The 24,384-nt window shown below is 42.7% G+C and overlaps 1 protein-coding gene across 2 annotated transcripts in view; it reads right to left on the bottom strand.

The window, feature by feature from the left end:
- Positions 1-24,384, bottom strand: part of Slc14a2 (solute carrier family 14 member 2) — a 64,013-nt gene that overhangs the window by 26,488 nt on the left and 13,141 nt on the right. The window contains exons 4-9 of one of the 2 annotated variants that reach the window (XM_008825918.1): positions 20,410-20,538; positions 16,318-16,510; positions 11,187-11,334; positions 10,030-10,164; positions 9,592-9,641; positions 8,724-8,898 (exon numbers count right to left, since the gene is read on the bottom strand). In XM_008825918.1, coding sequence (XP_008824140.1) covers positions 8,724-8,898; positions 9,592-9,641; positions 10,030-10,164; positions 11,187-11,334; positions 16,318-16,510; positions 20,410-20,538 — 830 coding nt within the window. Of the gene's footprint in view, positions 1-8,513; positions 8,899-9,591; positions 9,642-10,029; positions 10,165-11,186; positions 11,335-16,317; positions 16,511-20,409; positions 20,539-24,384 lie in introns of those variants that run through there. The other variant, XM_008825919.1, reaches the window with a different exon arrangement.

Here is a 24,384-nt window from a genome sequence, read left to right on the forward strand (position 1 = left end):
CGCTTTTCAAGACAGGTCTCTCTGTAGCCCCAGCTCGCCTGGAACTCACTATGTAGACCAGATTGGCCTCAAGCTCACAGAGTTCTGCATGCCTCTGCCTTCCAAGTGCTGGAATTAAAGGTGTGAGCCACCACACCTGGCTTTTTTTAATAAATATTTTATTATTTTTATTTTATGTGTATGAGTGTATTGCCTGCATGTGTATAAGTGCACCCCTGTCATGCAGTGCCTGCAGAGGTCAGAAGATGTTGCATTTCCTTGGAACTGGAGTTATGAACAGTTGTTAGCCACCATGTGGGTGCTAGAAATTGAACCTGGTTTCTCTACAAGAGTAGCCAGTATTCTTAAACACTGAATCATCTCTCCAGCCCTTCAAAATTAAGTATTATTTCTATGCAGCCTGGTACTTTCAATCTTCTGGGAAGGTCAAAAAGGCTAATGTATTCTTTATGGTAGTATCTTCCTCTTGATGTAGACTTCTTACTAGATCCACAGGCTCACTACCTGTCTCAATATGTTAAATCACTAAGATAGACAAGGCTTTCACTAAGTACCAAGAACAGTATAGCTCCAAGCCTGACTACTTTTTCAGAATCACCTCCTCAAACTAACTTGGGAGACTGGGTCTACCTTATAACCCTCCCACAGGTTAAAAGACCATTGGAAGCTGTCTGAACCTGACCCTATCGTGTCCTCCTTATTCTCCAACAGTTGCCAAGTTACAAAGCCTGCCACGGAGGGTTCATCTGTCCAGAGTTGACTGTTTTATCCCCCAAATCTCAAACAACCTACTCCTGTGAGTCACTTGGTGGTCTCTATCCCCTTTCCATCTAGATACAAGTGAAACACATCCTCAGAGACCTTAAGACCTCAATTAGCCATAGACCAAGCTCACCACTTACCTTGGCTTATAACTCCTGCCTTTACCCCTTACCCACCATCACTAGGCTCCCACCCTGGGCACAGGGGCTTCTTCTCATCCTTGAAATCACTGTTATTCTTCTTACCTGTCTTCCTTACCACACCATGGAGCCACATAACCACTGAAGCTTTCATTATTCGTCTGTTCTTGTTCACAGGCCTTTCTTGTTTTAATTCTATTCTGTGTCTTTGGCCCTTGCTGACTTGACATTCTGGGACAATGGGCATCTTCCAGATTATAGGTCATTAAATTCCAAATGTTGTTGTCTTAGGGATATCAACCATTGCAATCTATACCAACTCATGCCTTCCATCACTGAGGACCTCTTGACCTCCAAGTGATGTTATCGTCTAGCCTTCAACCTTCTGTGATATCATTCCTCTCTAAAACACGGTTCAAGCCTTTTATGTCTTATGATTCTATGACCCTATGAGAGATCAGCAGTATCACCAAGGCCCCCTGATGCTCCATCTCAATTCTTAAATAGTTCCAGAAGAAAGGAGATCTTTGCCCCTTGTCAGTGATTTGACTTGGCTGATCTGCCAGGGGGAAAGTAAAGATAAAAACAGCAAAACTAAGAGGCTCTCAATGCCCCCACAAAATTCCTTACTCTCTAACAATCAGACCCTAACTGTTTAGAGATTGACCCATTAACTTATAATATCTTATAAAAACAATTACAACCTGATTCCTAATGACTCCTGGTATCTCACTCCAAATGGCCAGTCTCAAGAAGGGCAAATGGAGTTATAAAATTCACTATCTCACAAGATAGTGAGCAGCTCACTTCTTATCTGCTCAAATATGACCCCCCCCACATGGCCCATGATATAAGGCCTGGTAACTTTTCTTAACTGCTATTAAAATATGTCATTCTCTCACAGGGAGGCTAGTCTCTCTCTTTCTGAGAATTTACCCAATTGTATTTGAGTCTACAGTATATATTCATCATTAAAACTTTTATATTAAGTCTGGGGAGAGGGCTTAGTGCATGAAGTGCTTATGGTGCAACCTTGAGGACACGAGGACTAGAGTTTGGATTTCCCAGAATTCACATAAAAGTCAGGCAGGTGTGGCAGCCCTGCAATTCCAGCACTTGGGAGGCAGAGACAGGGGATCCCTGGGGCAAACTGACTAGCCAGACTAGCCAGAATTGGGGGTTCCTGGGTTCAGCGAGAGACCTTGTTTCAATAAATAAAGTATAGAATAATTGAGGAAGACAACGTCAACTTCAGGCCTCCACATGCACACACATATGTGCATGCGTGCCACATGTGTAAGAACATACACACATACTAAACACGTATACACATGTAAAAAAAAGCTTTTATGTCAATTCTGATCTGACAAATACTTTTACCCTTGTGCCCTGGGCTCATCATTCCTGGCCTGGTACTTAGAGGGTTGCTAAGGCTCAGATTTTTTGGGGCCAAGTTTGGATCAGATCAGATAACTTCAATATCCTGGAATAATGCCCCTTATGACCTGTCTTCCAGAAACATCCTCTTTCTGAAGCTACATAGAATAAGTCTACGATAACCTAAGATTGGTATATATGTGGGCACCAAGGAGATAGGTTGTTGAGGAGATGGAAAGGGTAGAGACAACCTGGACCAGGACAGTCCCGTTCTATTAGCATGTCTGCAGAAGGGACAGGACCCAAGGGGGACAGGACACAGGGAGATAGGCCAAGAAGCTTGGTGCAGGTAACTGAGCCTCAGAAACAGCAGGTAACGACTCCCTGGTAGAAGGTATTCAACTCTATCTCATTAGCCAGAGGTTTTATCCCAGAGGCCCAACGCAGCACAGTGCTTCCCAAGGAACATGTGATGTCAGTGCTATGGTTTGAAGAATTGTGGAAAGGATGATGAATAACACAAAGGCTCATTCAGAGGTCAGGAGAGATAGGAAAAGGGAGCTGAAGGCTGATTGGCTTCCCTGGTTCTATCAGTAGATGAGTAAGACAGGCTAGCTCAGGGATGTAGACCTGGATTTTGGCCCAGGTTCACTTACCACTTGTATAAGTCTCTGGACTAGCTGTTGTTTCTTCATCTATAAAACAAGGGATTTGAACTATAAATATTTAAGAGTCTTTCTGGCTTGAAGCTTTCAAGATCTAGATTTTTTTTTTTGGCCAGAATTCTTAATGGGTTTCCCATCCCATGACTTCTTTCCCAAGATATACTTCAAAGGAAGTAGACTTTGCCTTTGCAAAGCCAGATGACCCTGTAGGTTGGGGTTTACCTGGTTCACTTCTGTCCCCAGCATCTCTTACCTGGACTCCTTATGATTCCTGGACAGGGCTAGAGGGATCTAGACCATCAGACTTGAGAAGAAGCTTCTTTGCAAGGTCTCTGGTCCTTAGCTCCAGGTGCTGCGACGTCTTCTAAACTCAAACCCCCTTACTGCTCTGAGTCCCCCAGCCCATCCTCTTGCTAACTTTCTATAAGTTTACTAATTTGCATCTCCTAAAGCCATGCCTGCTACATGTCTGGCAGTTGAGGAAGACTACCATGGAGGAGGAGGAAGAAAGACAAATGCCCTTCTACAGCACTCTTGTACTCTCTAGCCTTCCTGCCTGAAGACTACTTCCTAAATGCCCTGGGGAAGATGAGCCCCGCCTAACATGTCCCCCCCCCAACCCCGCAGCTGAATCAGGCAGCTCTCCTAAAGGGCAGCCCTGGCAGTTGCCTAGTTATTACCTTGTTGTCTGTCCAGGCTTACTCCTCTCCTTAGAATTCTAACTCTTGCTTTGTCTTTAAGCACTTATCTGAGTGTTGTCTTCTTGGGGGGCCAATTTGCCTTCCAACCTCAATCAGCACTCTTAACTCCCCAACAGGCAGGGCACAGGCTGGGGAAGAGAGCTGCCATCAGTGTCTCAATGGAAATATTTGCACAGCCCAATACTAGATGTGGTCTTTCTGTGGAAATTTTCAGACCTTTCCTCCTGACTTTTCTTGATTAGGATTCCAGTGGCTCACTAGGACCCTCTCAGATCAAGAAAAGGATGGCCTAATGTCTGTGACCAGAATGAACCCTAAAGTCCTTATATTAGGGAGGCTGGCTCTCCCAAGTCCCATGAGGCCATGGGTCTGGTGGGCTGAGTTGGGGAAGGAACTCTGTCAAAACATGTTTTGTTTGGCTCCATGAGTAAGATAGTTCATCAACCCCCACACTCACATACTGCCCCAGCGTTTGCTTAGGGCTGGAAGGCAGTAGCCTCCCCAGGATCAGAATGACACCTCATACCAAAGACATTAGCTCCACCTGAGTAGACAAACTTTCATGCTGACGTCAAGGGTTCCCCTCCTACACCAGGTGTTTTGGAGCTCCCAAAGATGGGTCCTGATCAAGGAGGGCCTTCTGAGAAAGAAAAGAAAACAAAAGGGTGGGGAGAGCCCAGGGGCCCTCGCATTCCAGGGGCAGGCCGTGAGCTGGTAGAAAGCAGACCAGTTCCATGTACAGGCCCTTCTAGGGCCCGTGGCAGGCTTTTGACCACACTTAAGCCTTCTCTTTTTCTTTGTCCCCTGCCATCTAGTGTCTCAGCTCAATCTTGGATGCTTGTCCTTTGCTCTCTCACTCTGGCCTCTCCTAAGGGCTCTTGAACTAATAAGCTCACCCCTGCTTTCTGAGCCTCCCATCCTGGTTATTCCAGATAGAACACAAGATGCTGCTTGTGAACAAGATGCTGCCAGCTGGAGAGAGAGGAATGGTCACCCCTCAAGAAGCCACCTAGGAAGCTCACACTGGGTTCATGAGTTAAACAGAACCATAGTATAGTACAGTATCTCTCAGGCACACGTGTTATACCCATGAAATATTTTGGGGGAGATAATCAAGTGTTGTCCTAGAAAGCAGAAGGCCACAATGCAATCTTGTGCCTAACAGGTCCTATAAAATACTAGCTCAGTACCAAGGACACTTTGAGCTCTATGGACTCTATACCTACAAACTCTGTCTTGAAGTCTCATTCACTTCAATCACTTCAGAATGAAGTTTTCTTCAGAATGTCAAGCTTGAAGAGGAAAGAGAATGAAATTAACACCAGGGTCTAAACTTGGGGGTAGTCAGATTCCTCTGAGCAAAGGGCCAGACTTTTTGTGGAGTCAATACAAGCCCAGGCTACAATGCTCCAAAGTGCTCCTTCCTTGGTCCTATTTCTCTACAGCAGCCCATGTGGACTTAGGAAGAGAATGGGGCTGTTTTCAACTCATAAAGGGTTCAAAAGGACTTGTCCTTTCCCTGCACCCCATTCCTTACAGCCTGGTTCCACTTTAGATAGAAGGGGACCCTATGGATTCCTTTATCTTCTTGGAATGACTGGAGGTAGGAAAAACACAATAAAAAAAAAAAAGAAAAACCTCACCTAAAATGTGGGATACTTTTAAAGGAGTTTCCAAATAAGACTGTGGTTTATTAAATGGAAGTCACGGCTCCTGTGAAACTGCCACCCCAACCTGGTTCTAGATGATAGCTATATCCAGGTCCCTCATAGCATTTGAGACTTGAGTGAAGAAAGGCTCAGAGTCACATAGGGAGCACACTGGCATGTGGGGGCACATTGGTTTGATGTGGTCACTGATGCAATCTGAGAAGACAAAGTGGACAGATCTTAGGGGGCCGAACAGAATAAGAACGCTTCAGAGGGAAGAGGGCTGGCTGCGGAGCAGCAGGTGAAGGACAAACTCAACTGAGTGATGTTGTTCCTCTAGCTTGTGTTCACACAGGTAATTGGAGTGAGCATTTTGGTAAACTGATCAGATGCTTAAGTGGTCAAACTAGGAAAAGCTTTAAGGTAATAATGATGTGTTTTTGGTACCTCTTGTCTCCATGCTTGGATGATTTTGCCACCTCAGTGATATTTCTTCTTCATTCCCATGTAGGAACTTGGGGCCATTGAATCACAGATACTTAGAGTTGAAAGAGAGATGCTGCAGTGGTAACCCAGTCTAGCCTCTGCCCCCCCAAACAAGTGCCCTGACAGGTCTCCAGTGGCTCCTGTGTTGCCTGGGCAGGGACTTGAGTCTCAGAGGGCACCACTGCTCAGGCAAGTTGCATTGCTATAAATAGCATGTGTCTTTGCAGGTTCGGCTTGCCTATGTTGTGTTTTCAAGTTTCCTGCTGCAGACAGCCATTGCTTCAGCCATTTTTCTTTTTTAAGCCACCACCATCATCATTTCCAGAAGGGTAGGGGTGTTCCAGCACCTCATCCACCCTGCTTGGTTTCATCTATGCATGCCCCTTTCCATCAAAGATTGGTTCAAACTATGCTGCCCATGTTTTCTTTGTACTCTCCCTCCTTTAAAAAATCAAACCTATTCTCAGAAATGATTCCTACCATCTAAGATGCAAATGACCGATCATGCTTACTGTGTGACTTGCCCAGGACTGTTTACATTTTAACAGATTCAAAGCCTTAAATTAAAGGGATGGCTGGGAATGCTTGGGTAGCAGGCAAGAGAAACACTGGGGACTAGAGGAAAGAGGCACAGAAATTTTCCTGGAATCCTTAAAATCATGCCTGATACAATTCCTAAACAGAAGTCTAGCCCAACCAAATAACTGCCTCAGATGAAATCCGGTGCTGTGAATGTAAGTGGGCTCCAGCTGTCTGACCAGCATCTTTGTCTCAGGTGAGAGGATTCAATTAGCCAGCAAAACCCCGTAAAATAAATTCCTTGAAGGCAGGGATTGGTTTGATTCTTTCCTGGTTTAATGTCAAGCCTAGGGTTGAATAACATATTATTATTTCATATGAAAAATCTTTTGGGTGAATGAGCAAATATGATCAGGCCACAAGGCAGAGTTGTCAGGTTATGAGGATTAGTAGGTAGCCTTGGGCCATCAACAGGGGAGCCCAACTGGGATGGAATGGGGAGAATGGGATGAAGTTTGGGGTCACAAGATACCAGATTTCAGATGCAGGAGGAATTAGACAACTACAAAAGAATAATAAGAGCACACATAGTGATTCGACTTCAGTCTGCCCATAAAGATTTTCTAGAACCAAAACCATGATTTTGAACTAAAAATTCAATGTGTCTGCTGAGCTGAAGAAAAGAAAGATTGGGAACTGAATCAGTGGCTGGTAGATCAAGGGGAAGAAATACCCCAAAGCAAAAATATAAATGGTAAAATAGTGAGGAGGAAGGTAGACAACTTGGAACAGAGACATGGAAGGATTAACATGTGCATAGGGAAGTTCCAGACTCAGAAGAGGAAAGAGTGGAAGAAAAGTAGCAATCACAGAAATGTTGGAAGAAAAATTTCTGAGCTAAAGAAAGGCTTGGGTTTGTAAGTAGAAAGGCAGAGTAAATGAGAAAAGATATACTTTTAGGCTTAACTATAGGATTCCAGAACTTTAAAGATAAAGAGAACACTAGAAAGAAAGGTGATTTACAAAAGTAAAAGAACTGTATTTCTCATTTGTGACACTGGAGAGGCAGAAAATGAAGGAATAACCTCTACAGGCCGTGGGAACTCCATGACCGGACATAATGACATTCACCTGCCAAGGACAAGTCTTTGTGGACATGCCAAGACTTGGAGACTATATCACCTTTCTGTGTTACTGGAAGAAGATACTTAAGAAGAATTCTAAATAAGTAACATATGGATAAGAATAGAGCCCATGGGGCTGGAGAGATGGCTCAGTGGTTAAGAACACTGGTTATTCTTGCAGAAGACCCGGGTTCGAATTCCAGCACCCACATGGCAGCTAACAACTGTCCGTAACTCCAGTCCCAGGGGATCTAACAGCCTCTTTTGACCTCTGCAGGCATTGCATGATGCGGGTGCATGCCCTTACATGCAGGCAATACACGCATACACCTGAAATAAAAATAATAAATAAAATTAAAGAAAAGAATATTAAAAAAAGAATAGAGCTCATAAGGCAGGGGAAAATTTTAAATAAGAGGAAAGGATGATTAAAAAGTAAATTCCCAGTACAAACAGTGAACTCCAAATGGACAAGGATAACATTTCTGGGAATGTGTGAGGCAAGGTTAAGTAAGGATTCTTGCAAAGTGAAGAGGTATATTGCAAGGGGAAAATATTTAAAAAAGACAAACAGTACAAGTTGAGCTAGAGAAATGCAAGTGTTTTGAAAGTGGGCATTGGGGGTCCAGGAAAAGGAAAAGACTATGGAGGCTTTAGTTCCTTAGATTGGGGAAGGGGCATTGGAGAAGTGGGGTATGTCCTTAGGGTAAGTTATTTAACATTATTTTTATATAATAGAGACATATGTTTTTGATTATGCATGCTGGGAAAGGCACCATAGCTGCTAGTGGAAGGGAAAGCTTGAATGCTCAAACTCGTGTATTTCCTGTGCTCCAATTGTCCATGTCTTGACTTTTCCATCACTGTGAAAGCCCTTCCTCTGTGTAAAGTTGTATGTCCTCATCAACTAATAGCTCTATGCTAGGGTGGTTTTACTTCTTAGCATGTGCCTGACTTATCCCTGTTCCATGTCTGCTTAGGAGGCACTCATCAGGATAAATTCTACAACATCTCTACATTGGTCCTAAATGATGTTTTATGCCAACAACATATAGACATAGTCCCCACTTCCTAATTCTGGCAAACTTATAGCAATTTCCTTTAATATTGCACAATGGATAGTTAGGAAGATCAGGGCAGAGGGGGAAAAATCAGTCTCAGGGTTAGGGAGGAACAGGTGTGTTTGATTGGATACAGGTGCAAGGAAAAGCAAAAGAAATTGTGTACTGAGTTGATTGCCACAGAGTTGAAACCACAGAGGCCCAGGCAAGAGTATTTCGCTTGGAGCTGCGCTAGTCACCACTGCGGGGTTTCTCTTCTTCAGTGCTTTTCATTGTCAGGAAGTAAATGCGGTTGGCCTCTGGGTAGGTGACTTTGCTGAGCGGGAGCTTGTAGATGCCAGGGTTGTTGGTTGTCAGGAGAAGGAAGATGAGGGAAGAGAAGCAGAAGGGCCAGGTGCCTGGTGGCAGGCCCACCTAGAAATGGAAACGTTGGAGTTGAAGAATGTTTCCAGGCTCCTGTGTTGGGGCAGAGACCTGGGAAGGAGTACATAGTAGAGCTGAGGAGGGACCCACTCCACCCTCCAAGTGAAGGCACTGGTGCTCCTGAATTCAGAATGTCAGAGGAATCTGAGGTGTTGTTCCTATAGGTTGGGCACACTGAGAATCTTTTTATTTTCAGTGAATATTTTTTATTGAATTTTTGTGGATTTCATACAATAATCTTAATCATTTATGCCCCCTCCCCTATCTGCAACCCACCCATAACCCACCCACAGGATTTAATATATTCTGTCTCCAGTGGATGAACTAACACTGAGGGGACACCTAGGTACACAAACTTGATTCGATAGGTTTTAAGATATGACAGAATCTTTTAACGTTGGCACTGAAAATTGACCTAGGAATGGCTCCCTATCCTAGCTCTAGAGCTCCATCTTTCTATACCCGTTCTCCACTGCTCCCTTTCAACACACGCATACACGCACTCACCCTTGCACTTTGTGCACAAAATTCTCTTTAAATGACTGGTTAACCTTAACAGACACATTGGGTAAATTACCAGATTCCATTATCCTAACCCTAACCCCCAGGCTTCTTGCAAAAGGCCCCAAGAAGTTCTGGTGGGGAGAAACACCTTAGGGTAGTGTTCAGAGCATCCAAACTTACCACTGCCATTATATTGGAGAGAGCTGCTCCCATGTATGCACAGAACAGGGCTGTAGAGGAACAAGACCAGCAGGGTCAGCTTCCCAGAGCCCAACTCTAGTTCGTTCCTCCAGTCACTGCCTTAGCACAATGGGGAGTTCAGACTTAGAACTGGCTTTTCTCCAGCTTCAGGGTCTACACCGTGTCCTGATCTAGCTTTTGCCTGAGGTCATTCCTTATCTTTGCATGTATCTACTCTAACACTATGCATTCTCTGAGGGCAGAGGTTAACATTTACCTGTTTTTTTATGCCTGCCCCACTTTCATCTTGGCTTTGCATAGTCAGTCAGTGGTTAATTCACAGCTTGTCCCCACCAATTTAGGTGATGACTTAGCACAGGCTATAGCCAATGAAAGACTGGCCAGAGGGGTGTGGTTGTCACTGTTTTGAAAACTTACCACAGACAAGTGCCAGCAGGTGAGTCTGCCAGGTGAGGGCGTAGAACATGCCTCCAATGGCAGCACAGGAGAGGACACAGTTGTAGCTCCAAAGGCCCATGTAGATCGTCTCAAAGGGTGTGGCCACAGTCAGAGCTATGAAAGAAGGTGTGGCATCTCTGGATAATTCTGGACCATGGAAGAAAAGGCTCGCCATGGCTTGTGCAGGGACTCAGGGTGGCCTCCTTTCTGCCATTCTCTACATACATATAACTTTGCTTATCAAAGGAGCCTCTGCAAATGGCATGAATCTTAGGAAAGCAAACAGTGAGAAGGAAGCAGTAGTTTCCAGGTTGTTTTCCAAAGCCCCAGTTTTCTCACAATAGTGTGATGACATGTAGGATGAGGGCGTATGAGAGGACATCAGCACCTCCCCTTCAACACGAGCAGCTGTGTTTTCAACCATTTCCATGAAAAAAAGCTCTGTTTCAAAGGGTTCAGAAAAATTACATACACATATAGATAGATGTTGATAGAGGAATGTCACAGCTACAGGCCAGATGTGAGCAATAAGCGAATTTGGGTAATGGATTAATGCCTCTTGCACTATTTTTATAAGGTTTTGATGGGTTTAAAATGATTTCCATTTAAACATTTTTGGAAAGTTCTGCTTCCAAAACTCTTTGCAAAACATTAGAATAAGTTAAAAATAGTCTTCTACTCTAGGGCCCTTACCCTATTTTCTGACTCTATTGTGGGAAAGAGCGTATCCATATATAAATGTGTGTACATACATATACATATGTGTAGGAATATGAAATTACACTTGAGAAATGCCAATTCAATTTTAGGAAAACTTTTCCTTTTAGCTTGCTCAAAACTTCCAAGTGCTGGGTCACGTGTACGTGTACCCTAGCTTGGGCTGTAACTGCTCCCCTCCTCCAATCCCCTCAGCTGCTGGGCTCTGTACTCAGACCCTTGCCTTTCTCCACATGTTCTGCTACTGCAATCTGCCTTCTTTGGAGGAGGCTCAAGAAAGGAAAAAATAGATCCCTACCCCTGATAGTGTTTAAAATTCTAATGAAGATAAGTCTAGCATGGTTGCTGTGTGTTGAGGAGAAATGAAATGAGGAAAATATTCTTAAAGACTTCCCTGCAGAGTAGGGGTTCTGTCTTACCTGCTAGCATCCCCACGATTGATCCTATGGCTGCATGCAGGCTGATGAGTGGTGAGGAGATAAACACAGCCACCAGGATCAAACCACCTGTCCAGGGGTTGTCACAACCGTATACCTGGCCGATCCCAACAGGGATGGTTTGTAACAGCTGCAAAGTCAACAGAATGCAGGTCACTGGAACATAGGCAGATAATACAAAGATGAAGCATTGAGGCCAAGACTGGGCCATTCTTGGAGCGGGTAATGAAGGGGAACAGAAGGATGACCATGCCCTCTCACGTGAGAGAAAACAGAAGGCATAGGCTGGAACAAACAGCTTCTCACTTCATCACCTACCAGGCATCCAGTATCCGCCGTGCAGTCAGGTGGAGCCCCTATCACAGGAGTTGGGCACGGATGCTTCTGGGGAACACATGGCTTCTGCTTTGGGGCGGGACCAGAATGTACCTCCTTCCTAGACTGCCATTGGGGTGTCTGACACTAGGGTATTGCTTTCAGACTTCCTGAAATCCTAAAAATGTTCTAGAAATGTTGGAAATTTTCTAGGCTGTTTTCATGGATGATTTGACAAATAGCTACGGTTTAGGGCCTCTGAACTTGACTTTTAGTCTAAGGTCTTTACCATGTTCTCCATCAAGACATAGTTTACTTGTCCTCTGAGGGAGTCTGACCTGGCTGATTCTTGTAATTCTTTTCTAGATTAATATGTGTGCTCTATATTTAATAGGATGTCTAAGAGGATAGAACTCTTTATGGCTGGGCATATAACAGATGTTTAATAAACACATATTTATTCTCAAACCTTGCTGTACATTGGAACCCACTGGGGATATTAAAACAACAACAATATACCAGTGCCTGGCTCCAACACTGATGGCAATGTGGTATTTCCTGGCCTTAACTGAAGCTTACGTACACTTGAGTTTGGTGTCCACTGGATTGTAGATGATCCACTGTAGATGTGGGAGCCAACTGCAGTTCTGCTTTTCCATAAGTTTTTGTCCTTTTCAATATGATTTGATTTTAGAATGTGTCTATAATTTCTTTGGGGAATAGTCTTTGATTCCCAGAGAACTTTCAAACTTTGATGTCTCCTGTTTCCTAATAGGGGGCCTTTCAATAACTGAACTCTCATAAGCATGTGGAAGAAATGGTGCCCTGGGGCTCAGTCTTATTTATCAGGACCCAGCTGATACTTTGTACCAGACTCTGGAGCTCAGCTTACATGTGGGGAATGGGCTAGAAGTCTACTAACAGGTGCCCAGGGACATAACATCCGAGGAATGTGGAATGCTGAGGCAAATCCAACATCCACCTTTGCATCCCAGAACACAGGTGGTAAGCAAGCCAACAAGTCAAGAATGAGAGGAATGAGGGGACAGAGTCCTTGGAATAGAGCCTGGGTTTAGAATGAAGTTCCTGTACCTGCTGGGATCTGTATTTTAGCCTGTGAACTGTGCATCAGGGTGACCTACCTTTGCTCCACACTGCTCCCCAGGCTACAGATGACACCTGAGGTAAAGGGCAGTCAGGTGTGCAGTGGAAATTTACCAAGCACCTGGCCTCCTTCTTACACTTCTCAAACAACAGGCTGTTTAAACAAAAGGAAGTCCCTCCACCCTGTTGTTTTAGAGAAAAAGGAAAATGGCAATGATTGTTCAAAACTCAGCTTTGGGTGGTATGGGAGAGAATTCTGTTGGAGTGATGAATTGGTGGGGCAGTGAGAGGACAAGATTGGACCTTAAGGTGCCCAGATTTGGAATCAACCATATCCTATGTACTTGGAATGATGAACAGCAGGTGTCTTTTCCATGAGGCCCACCACACTGGCTGCCTGAGCACTGCGCATTGCATGTGGGCTGAGTCTTTGATGATCCTTTCAGGTTGTGCACATGTGCCTGTGGCAGTGGACAATGGGGTTGGTCACTTTGCCTAGTGGCAGATGGCCAGTCCATGGCAGCTAGGTCAGCTTTGTCCCTGTTCCTCTCTGCTGTGGCCCCTTCGCATCTGAAAGGGGACTTTCCCTTAAAGGCAGGATTTTGTCTTTTCCAAGTTCTTGGGTTTAGACCTTGACCTTGTTTCTGACCCTACTCTGCACTTAGCTCCGGAACAAGACAAAACTTAAAAGACTAAACTTTCTGCTTTAAAACAGGAAAAGTTTTCTTTAGGAAAAGTATTTGAGAAAAGCTTAATACCAGTTACCAATAGTTCCTAGGCGAGGGTTGGGGCTGCTGCCCATTTCCCTCATTCTGTGCTGGGTGTTTGTCTGACTGAGTCAGCATGGGTCTTGTGCGTGCTATCACCATTGTTTCAAGTTCATGTGAGAAAGTTCCCAGTAGCCTGAAAGCCTCTTGTTTCCTTATGTTCACTCACCGACCCTGGCTCTTAAAATCTTTTTGCCCCCTCTTCCACAATGGTTCCTGAGCTGTGGGTGGGTGTAGTTTAATATAGGAGTCCTATCCAGGAATGCACACTCCGCAGTCTTTCATTCTCTGAAACTTAGTCAGCTGTGGCCATCTGTGTGCATCACTCTGTTGAATGAGGAAGTTTCACTGGTAAGAGTTGAGGGATGTATTAGCATTCTCTCTACCCCTTTTCTACTATGTTCTATGAACGTTAAGTATAGAAGTTTCACTGTGGATGTGTCACTTAGAGCTGGGCATCTCTTAGACATACATTCTCTGTGTGCAACCAGTTGTGCAACTTACTATTGGGTGAGGGAGAGTAGATCTTCTTTTACGGAGAGACTCTAGACAGGCTGACTAGATTCCAGTGGATGAACTTGCACTGAAGGACTTCTGGGTACAAATGCTTGACTGGAAAGGGCTTAACATACATGACAGAATGCATGAAATCTGGTGGGGTGGGGCATGGGGATACAGATGAGGGAGGAAGTCTAAATTTGATTAAGATCTAGTATATGAAATGCACAAAAACTCAATAAAATATTTTAAAAATTTAATACCAATAATAAAGGCTTGTCAAACACTGAAGTATTTATTACTTAATGTATAATTTTCATAAATTAAAAATCTGACAATTTCAGAAAGCTCCTGTGCTATTTGCCGTCAGAAGTTGGAGGGGGGAGCACTTCTTTTGGTTAGGCTAAGAGTGTGACAGTCTCTGGAGGACTCTAGGGTGGTAGAGCTGAGCATCAGCAGAAAGCCACACTGAGGTTCAGGTAGACCTAAACAGCAGGCAGTGAGGACTTGAAAGTCATACCATATAAACAGCATTTGAGGACTTGGGTAGTTTTCAAACATTCAAAAGACTACCACAAGCTAGGTGTGGTGATGCATGCCTTTAATTCCAGCACTCAGGAGGCAGAGGCAGGTGGAACTCTGTGAGATTGAGGTCAGCCTGGTTTTCATACTATGTTCAGGACAGCTGAGACCTTGTCTCAAAAGAAAAAAAGAGAAAACCACCACAGAAGCAATATCCTTGTTGCTCTAGGTAGCAGAGCTAGAAGAAGTTGGAGAAATATAAAGGGAGATGGATATTAAGGAATGTGTAGAGCACCCCAGTAATTAAAGGTATCAGATGATAGGTGGGCTCAAAGTTAGGGCTCTGCATTAGGCTGCCTGGGTGTTAAGCCTAGGTAGTAGTTGTAGGTTGACCTTAGACAACTTCCTCTGCCTCAGTTTTCTCATCTGTAAAGTGTGAACACAGAGTGAAATGAGTTAATGTAATAAGGGTTTGGGACCATGTCTGATACATAATAATCTTGCACAAGTATTATACATAATACTAAAGTATTAGCTGGTAGCTATTTGTTAACAAGGCCAAAATTTTATAAATCTATGTCCTTAGTTTTATGGTAGATTTTTATTATGTGCTTTTATTTTTTTAAAAAATATTGTATTTATTTCTATTTTATGTGTATGGGTATATTGCCTGCATGCATATAAATGCACCTGTGTCATGCAATGCCCTCAGAGGTCAGAAAACAGTGTCAGATTCCCTGGGATTGGAGTTACAGACCGTTGTTAGTTGTCATGTGGGTGCTGGGAATCAAACCCAGGTCCTCTGCAAGAGCAGTCAGTGCTCTTAACCACTGAGCCATCTCTCCAGCCCTGGACCTTTATTCTTAATGTCAATAAAAAAAGAGATCAGTGGAATAAATAAACATTCACATTTGTAAGTAGGTTATAAGCAGAATTTCTCAACTCTGGCTCTATTGGCATCCCAGGATACACAATGCTTTGTCGGGTGAGGGGAGTTGTTCTGTGCACTGTAGGATATATTTAGCAGTATCCTTGACTTCTACTCACTAGAAACTAATAGCACTATTCTTTTGTAATTGTTATTATCATTGTGTGTGTTTGTATACATTATGTGTGTGAGTGTGCATGTGTATGTGCCATGCCACACATGAGGAGGTCAAAGGACAATTCGAGACAGTTGGTTCTCTCCTTCCACTGTGCATTCTGGGGATTGACTCAGATGAATTCAAATCATCAGACTTGCATGGCAAGCATTTTTACCCACTGAGTCATCTCACTGGCTTTCCTTCCGAGGATCGAACCCAGGGTTTTGTACATGCCAGGTAAGCACTCTAACAATTGAGCCACATCCTCATCACTCTCCAAGCTTGACAATAGACAGTATTTTCAGACATTGCCCAAAGTCCTCTAAGGAGCAAATCACCCATCACCCTTTGCTTGAATCATTGATACAGAGATTATGTAAAAAATTCACCCTCTGTCTTCTATTGACAATACCCAATTCAACCCTTATTTTAAGTATTTATGTAGTCTCTTCTTTATCAAGTTATCTATCTCATCTAATATTTTTCATTCAACCACAACCATCTTGCACTGTCAGCATCACACATATTTGTTCACTGTGGATTATCTCTTTTCTGGTATAGAATGTAGGTTTTATGAAGGCAAGGGACATTGGCTTATTTCAGGTGTATAACTAGTAACTGAAAAAGTTCCAGGCACATGCTACATGTCCAGTAGAGATGTGTTGAAGAAGGTGAGGATGTGGCTGTGACCTTTCTGATCTCTGCTGAGGTTATCATATGGTTTCTAGCGAAGGAGAGAACCTGGGTACTCTGCAAGCTGGTAAGTGAAGGGGTCCACAGCAGAGTGCAGGGTTCTCTACTCATTGCCCTTGAGTAACTTACCAAAGGCATTTCAATCTCTGTCCAGGTGATATTGGGTACTGAAGACACAGGCTCCACAAGGGTTGTGGGGAAGAACAGGTTGTAGTGGCCTGTAGCTGCCAGATACAGATCCAAGGCGATATTGAAAGGCAGTGTGAAGACTGGTAGGTCCCACTTGGTAAAGATGGAATTCAAGGCACTAGTAATAACTGGGCTGAAGATGGATGAGACAAAGGGTTAATCACTGTGAGTTTCTTTTAGGAGATTTTGTCTTATCTATGGCCATTGTACCAACCACAAGCCCCTCGCCTTGCCATAGCGATTATTGGTGCCCTTGGAATTCCAGTGGTCTAGGACTGGGAAATACGGAGCTCAGTTTGAGAAAACAAATTAAAAAAATTACATTTTGAATAGAATAGTTTATGAAAGAATTAAAATACTTCTTTGTTCCTTAAACTGAGAAAACTAAACAAAACATCACTCTTATAAAACACCACTGTTGCCTTTGGATCACTAAGATGTATACCAGCTATTGTCTGGGGCTATGGTAAACATTTTGAGTCTGATCTTCTAGGAGGAGGCTACTGTGACATGTAGGCAATGCACAGGTTTGGACTATTTGGGAGCTACTCTGGGACTGCAGATAAAACGAAACCTTCAGTTGTTTGTATACTCTGTCTTTTGGGTCTCTTCCTTGGAAAGGGCATGAATTTTTGGACACAGATGGATCTGGATACAAACCCCAGCTCCTATAATTTGTAGGCCAAGTAATATTGTTAGGAAACTAATTTCTCTAGCTTCAGTTTTCCCTGGAAGGGACTAGCCACACCAGATAATACTTCTCATCTCCTTCACTTGGAGACTTCTGGACAAAACAGAAAACTCCATGACCTGGTTTCATGGCCTGTCTTTAATTACTGGTCATGAATCTCACATGGGCAATTTGGACTTGCCTGGATTAACTCTCTAACACATGGAACACTAGTTCATGTTTGTCTTTGAGTTATTACTATCTGCATCCATTTTTGTCTCTGTCAACCACAAGGCTTTGTTTATTTCATAAAAAAGTGATGACATGAGAAATGTTTCATTTTCATAAAAACCCACACCCTGCCAGCTTTGATCCCACATACTCTGCCTATCTCCTGCGCTTGATGGAAGTGTCCCTGTTCCCTTATCAGGACATTTCTTTTCCCTGTTCTTTGGGATGGATCCTTCTTAAGGATTTCACTCCTGTGACAGTCTCCTGTTTCTCTATTGCAACTTCAATTTCTTTGTTCTCCAAATCATTTTTGTCAGACTGACACACTCTAGTAGCATCTACCTTTCAGAACCTCCTCCTTCAGCTTAGTGCTTACCCCGCTGCTTCCCTATTCACTGCTGATCCCTTTCTTTGACAGCAGCGTTCCTCAGAAGGACTGTCAATCTTTACTATGCCAACCTCTGCTCCACTCATTCCTGAATTCAGTCCCATCAGGTATGTGTTCACAATTACAACTCAGAAAATGACTCTTGTCCAGTTCACCATTTGACATCTACCTTGGCAGAATCACAACCACTCCTTTCCTCATAATTTAAAGTTGGAGTCTCATACCGTGTGGAAATACTTTCTGTGTGGGCTGCCACAACACCGGGCTTTCTTAGTTTCTCCCTGCCTGCTCCTTCTCAAATCTCCTTTCATGGCTTTCCTACATTTTTGACAGACTTAAATGTTGGAAGATCCTTGGGTCTGACTTGAATCTTCTCTCTCTTAAATCTTCCCCTTGGGTGATAGATAGTCTTTAGTCCCGTAGATGAAATCCCTTCTACGTACTTCTGCCTTTCCACTCTTGACTCTGTCATTAGCTTCTGGAGTTGTACTGTCAGTACTTCTCCACATCTGTTTGGAAGGCTGTCGCGTAGTGTGTCTCCACAGAAGTTTGGATTTGCTTCTGTCTCCCTGTTTTGCTCTTACTCTTCTTGACAGCCCAGTGCTCAGGCAAATCACAGCAGTGCACTGGATACTCATATCCTCAGCTTCCCAGAAAGTCCTGTTGCTATTGTCTCCCCAAAGAAATTCCAAACTCAATCCCTTCTGGCCACATTCGTACATCTCACTGTAGTTTAAGCACTCTTGTCTCTGTGCAGCCTTCCAGCAGCTTCTAATAATGCTTCTGGATCCACCCTTGCTCCCTCTAAATCCATTCTCCACTTTGCAAGCTTATTTAAATTTTAATGGTATGCATCTTGCAGTAATTCAAACTTTGTAACTGCGCTCCATTTTTATTAGAGCTGTAATAAACATCAGACGACTTACTGGATGTGCAGAGTGTCTGAGACCTCATCTACTTTCACCTCCTGCCACACCTCTAACATTCTTAGAGCCTCAGCCTTGCTGGTCTTGTGTCTGTTTCTTGGGCACACCTCACTTCTCCAATTGAAGCCTTCCATCTGGGATGTTTTTCATCTAGACCTTCAGATGGCACATGCCTTCCTATCATTTAGGTGAGCTCAAGCCTACTATCTGCAATGTGGCCTTTCTTGACAGCCTATGTTTGGAATCACTCTTACTTTTCTCAAAGCACTAAACATATCTTGAAATGGCATTTAATCAACTAATTTGTAAGTTTATTTCTATCTCTGTCAAGAAAAATGTAAGCTCCCCAAAGAGTAGTAGAGAGATTCCTCTCTGTTCATAAGTATCTTCATCACCATGGATCGTGCCTGTGCTCAGAAGTCTCAGACACTCAGATATTTATGTACTGGGTAAATCTGGAGAATGCCACTTCCAATACCCATGCTAAATAGACTGAATTTCAAGGGCTGCATGGGTAGATTAATGAATGCACTGGAGTAGAAGGTAGGACAGAGCTCCATCCAGAACAGGGTATCAGTGATTTTCTGGTTTTTAGTTTGCGAAGTAGGGGTTGGAGGCACTGAAGTTTAACGGTTACCCGGTGCCATGTGGCAGCAGGGGACTGTATTGAGGGGTTGAACCCATGTAGTTATAAACCAAATGCAAATGAGGACAAATTCTGCTCCTCCCTGGGGGACATGTGGGAAGTGTTAAGAAAATTCCCACAGAAATGACCACTTTGTCTTTTGTCCCTTTCTATCAAGGAAGATAGAAACCCAAGAAAAATAAATCACCCAGAATGTTTAATGTAGCAATTTATTTGCAAGTACTACTAAAAGGTAATGAAACAGTACTTAAGCTAAATTGAACTAACTGGTTTTAGTAACTCCAGACTTTGAAACCAAAGAAAGACAATTACTTCTTGGAGATTTTAAAAATAAATCACTATGTCTGATTTATTGCTGAGAACAGGAATAAATCACCATGTCTGAGAGGAGTTGAGAGCAGGGAGGTAGTGATGTATGAAATCAGAGGTTGGGGACAAAGGTTTGTACAACAGCAAGCACACTACTGGGACATTTGGACACTCTACTGACCTGCTATAAATTTAAATGAAATTGGGATCATATGGGTGAAAGCTAAGTACGCTCTATATTCAGGGAATATTTGTTCCCAGCTCTCTTCCCTCTTGAGTAAGATCTCAACAGATAGTTCTAGTTCAAAGATTCTATGCCGTGCATATAGACCTTCTGTTTCAAGAAAGTCTTCTGATTCTATCACAAGTATGTTTTCAGATTCTAAGGCTTAGTTAGCATACACAGTGGATAATTCTTAATTATGCTGAGTTTAATAATACAAACTTTGGATTCAGAAAGCCAGAGACTCCAAAACTTTGACCATATGGTCTGGGGTGAATTACTTACCTTCCACATGCTTTGGTCTTCTGTAAACTAGAAACAAACATAACTACTTTGCTTAACATTGTGCCTGGTATTTAGGACTACTTAATAAATGTAATCATCCATTATTAACGAAGGGGGATTATCAGCATAATAAAACACGTGGTCTTTTGCTGCTTTAAAGGGTCCCTGGTAGCTCATATCTCTACTGAATACCTCCACTGAGTTGCTTCTGAATTTATGTGTTTTCATAGAGTTTTGCTGGACAAAACCATCTGTCAATGAAGATGACTGTACAATAGTGAATGTCCCATTGCTGTTCAGTGAGCACCTCTGGGGCCCAGTGGATTTGTGAGCAGAAAGAAGGAGGTGCCTTACCAGGCCATGGTTGTGAAGGTCACAGGAAACAGAAGCCACCAATAGTAGTCCAGCTTCTCAGAGAACACAGCCATCAGCAGTCCCACCAGCATCCCATTGTAGCCATGGAGTCCAGAGGCAATGGCTGACCTGGCGGTGGAACAATTATTTTTGCACTAGAATTTGATGGTACCTGTTAGGCTCGTACCTCTTGGAACTCTAGGATTTGTTTAATTTAGATGATTCCTTGTATAATAAATAAACAGACTTTCAGGTAAGATGGTAGACTAGAAGCTGTGACTCAATGAGGAAGTGTCAGGATAAGTAAGAAGTAGACTCTATTTCAAAGAAAGGAAATGCTTTAAAAATCCACAGAAAGTGTCGGGACAGCGGAAGTGAAGTTGTGGGGCTTGCTGAGACAAGCCTTTGGCAGGTTGGGTCAACACTGAAGAAGATTCCCCTGGCTCAGTGCTGTGCTGCATGCCATCTTGAGAATGAACTCTCAGCCCTAGGAAGCAGTTGTAGAGAGTTCCTGGGAACACTGGCGCTGAGGAGCCAAAAAAGAGCAGTCAGCAGGAGTCTCCCCCTAGGTAGTGAAATGTAGCGAGAAAGGCAGTCCAGTCTGGGAGCAGACCTCATTAACTGAGAGGAACTCTGGAGTTTGAGTCTGAGGTTAGCAGCGGGCCACCTGTCTGTGGTGTGGCTCACTGCTGCGAGTCTGAGAACTCTCAAGTTCCAGCCGATTATTTGCATTCTATAGTCTTATCCCTTTAGCCTGGTGGTTAATACTTAGTGGATTTTGAAGGTAAAAAAGATAGGTCTGCTTCCACAGATACCAGGGTGGCTGTTGCTTTTACTACTCCCAACCTACTTGGAGACACCCTCCAGAGCTAGACTGTTAGCTACCCCAGGGGGTGTGTACTGGGGAGTGAGACAGAAACCTGTGTAACCCACATTATTGACGCAGCCTCTAATTTTCAAGGACTTAGCATCAAGCCACTCCAACACTTCATTTTTAACTTGGTTCTTTTTGGCCCCCACCCTGTTTCTCCCCTTTTTCTTTTTCACTACACTTTAGTAGTATTTTTACTTCATTTTATTAAAAAATTATGTTTTTAAAAATTCTCCTTCATGCACTTACCTAATTTTGTTTACAGATTTTTTTTTCATTGTTGGGCAATCTTCTTTACTTTCCTTCCTTCCTTCCTTCTTTCCTTCCTTCCTTCTTTCCTTCCTTCCTTCCTTCCTTCCTTCCTTCCTTTTTTATTTTAACATAGTGTGGGATGCACATATGTTTTGTGTGTATATGTGGGTACGAGTGCACATCTGTTTGTGTGTGGAGACCAGAGATCAGAGTCCAGTGCCTTCCTCAGCTCCCTCCATGCCATCTTTCTTTCTGAGTAATTGAACCCAGGGCCTTGATCATACTAAGGAAGTGCTCTACTACTGAGCTATATTGCCAGCCAAAATTCCTTTTTAGGTTTCTTTGCTGGGGATGAGCTCAAAGTAATTTATTTTGTTCTTGCTTAGCACTGTGCATGACAATTTTCCATTTTCCTTTACTTTTAGTAATATACTCACTTTAACTTTTTACCTTATTTTATTATTACTTAAAAAAAAATCTTTTTGAGGAAAGGTCTCCCTGTAACCCTAGCTGGCCCAGAGCTCACTATGTAGACCAGAGATCCATCTACCTCTACCTCCTGAGTGCTAGGATTAAAGGCAGGTGTCACCATGCCTGGCTGGCTTTATCTTACTTTTTAAAAAATATATTTTATTTGTCTTTATTTTATGTATAAGTGTTTTGCATGCATATAAGTATACTACATGCAGGCAGTGCCCATGGAGACCCAGAAGAGGGTGTTGGAGTCCCTGGAACTGGAGCTACATATAGTTGTGAGCTCCCATCTGAGCTGGGAGCTGAACTCAGGTCCTCCGTAAAAACAGCCAGTGCTCTTAACCACTGAGTCATCTCTTCAACCCATATTTTTTTTTAAAGATTTTTTATTTTTTAGTTTATTGTGCTTCATATATGTATCCAATTTTGATACTTTTTTCTTACTAGGAAATCATTAAAAATTGCTTTATTTTCCAATCTTTTGCTGTTTTCTCTTCCCCTTCATCATATTGTTCTCTCCCTTTTCCTCTCACCTATTTGAGCTTGAGTCTGCTCTAACTTCTGCTTTCCCTCCTCACTTCCTTTACCTCATCTTGTGCTATTTCTGCATTTATCCTAAATATTTTTTTAGCTTTGTAGCACATTTTACACTAATTTGTCATGTTCTTTTTTTCTATGGCAATTAGTGAGTGTTCATTGATTTTAAGTGCATTTTACATATTGTGTGGTTTGGTATCATTGCTGCTGCAGCAGTTTGCAGCCTCCTCTCTGAGTGGTGCTGGAGTCTGAGACTTCAACAGTGCTCACGAAGATCCCCAAATAAAATCTGAAGAGATATTCAAACCAAGAAGTCCACAAATTATAACAGAAACATAAGAATCATGGAAACATTAGAGCTCATTAACTATAACTCATGAATTCAAAGGTACTGAAATGGGTCAAATGTTAGATGAAGATCTCAAAAGTTTATTATCAAAATGACCAATGAACTCAAAGAGATTCGAACAAGCATATGAATGAGGTAATGAAATTAGGATCTGGAGAGGAAATTAGCAGCACAGAGAAGAAAATGTGCAAAATAGATGGAAATAATCAGCAGTGTAGATGGGAACAGCAAAATGGAGGAGAAATTCAACAAGGAATAGATTTTGAAAAAAGCCTAATAGGAATACTAGAAATGGGAAAAAACAAAAACACCTCAGTCAAAAGACACAACAGTAGCTGCTACTATAGACTGGACAAAACCAAAGAAAAAATACTACAAGTGGAGGACAATGATGAGGAAATCTTATGCTCAAATACCAAGAAAAAAATAAGCACCAACACAACCTCCAAATTCTGGTATATGATCAATAGACCAAATACAAGAATTCACGGGACAAAGAAGGTAAGCTAAAAGCTAAAGGCATAGAGAATCTATTCAGTGAAAGGACAGCAAACATTCTCATGAAATACCAACTGACTTACAAGGACAAATACAGAAGAATAACACCAGGCATCTCATCAGCAGCCCCCAAAGCCAGGAAAGCGGGGAACAACATATTTCAAACCATGGACATAAATAACTTCTACCCCAAATTGTTATATCCAGAAAAGATGTATTTTTAAATTTGATAGAAATAGGGCATTTCATAACAAGCCCAAACAAAGGCAGTTCATGAACACCAAACCAGCACTGCAGAAGATGCTTAAAGGAGTACTAAACAGAAGAGGAAGAAGATAACCTCAATTATAAGGCACAGGAAAAAAATATATGTAGTTAAGACTCTATCATGTCTACCAGCAATCCCACTGATACAAGAAGAGGAGAAAGAAAAGATTATAATCCAATGAGCTAGACACATGATCAATAAAATTATAGGATTTATCAAACTTTTTTCAATATTAACCTTGAATGTAAATGACTTCAATTCACCAATCTAGAGACACAGACTAGTTGACTAGATTAAAATATAAGATCCAGCTTTTTTTTTTTTTTTTTTTGGTTTTTTTGGGGGGGGTTGGGGGGTGGTTTTTTTTGGCCTGAACTTACTATGTAGACCAGGCTGGCCTTGAGCTCACAGATATCTGCCTGCCTCTACCTCCCAAGTTCTGGGATTAAAGGTGTGTGCCACCATGTCCAGCTCAAGATCCAGTTATCTTTTTAAAATATGTTTTTTGTTTATTTTTTTTATTTCATGTGTATGAGTATATTGCCTGCATGTATGTGAGTGTACATGTGTCATGCAATGCCGCAGAGGTCAGCAGGGCTTCGGATTCCCCTGGAACTGGAGTTAAGGACGGTTCATAGCTGCCACATGGGTGCTGGGAATTGAACTCGGGTCCTCTGCAAGAACAGTCAGTGCTCTTAACCACTGAGCCATCTCTCCAGCCCCAAG

Source organism: Nannospalax galili, unplaced genomic scaffold (assembly GCF_000622305.1).
Source record: "Nannospalax galili isolate Female #2095 unplaced genomic scaffold, S.galili_v1.0 scaffold169, whole genome shotgun sequence".
Taxonomy (NCBI): Eukaryota; Metazoa; Chordata; class Mammalia; order Rodentia; family Spalacidae; genus Nannospalax; species Nannospalax galili.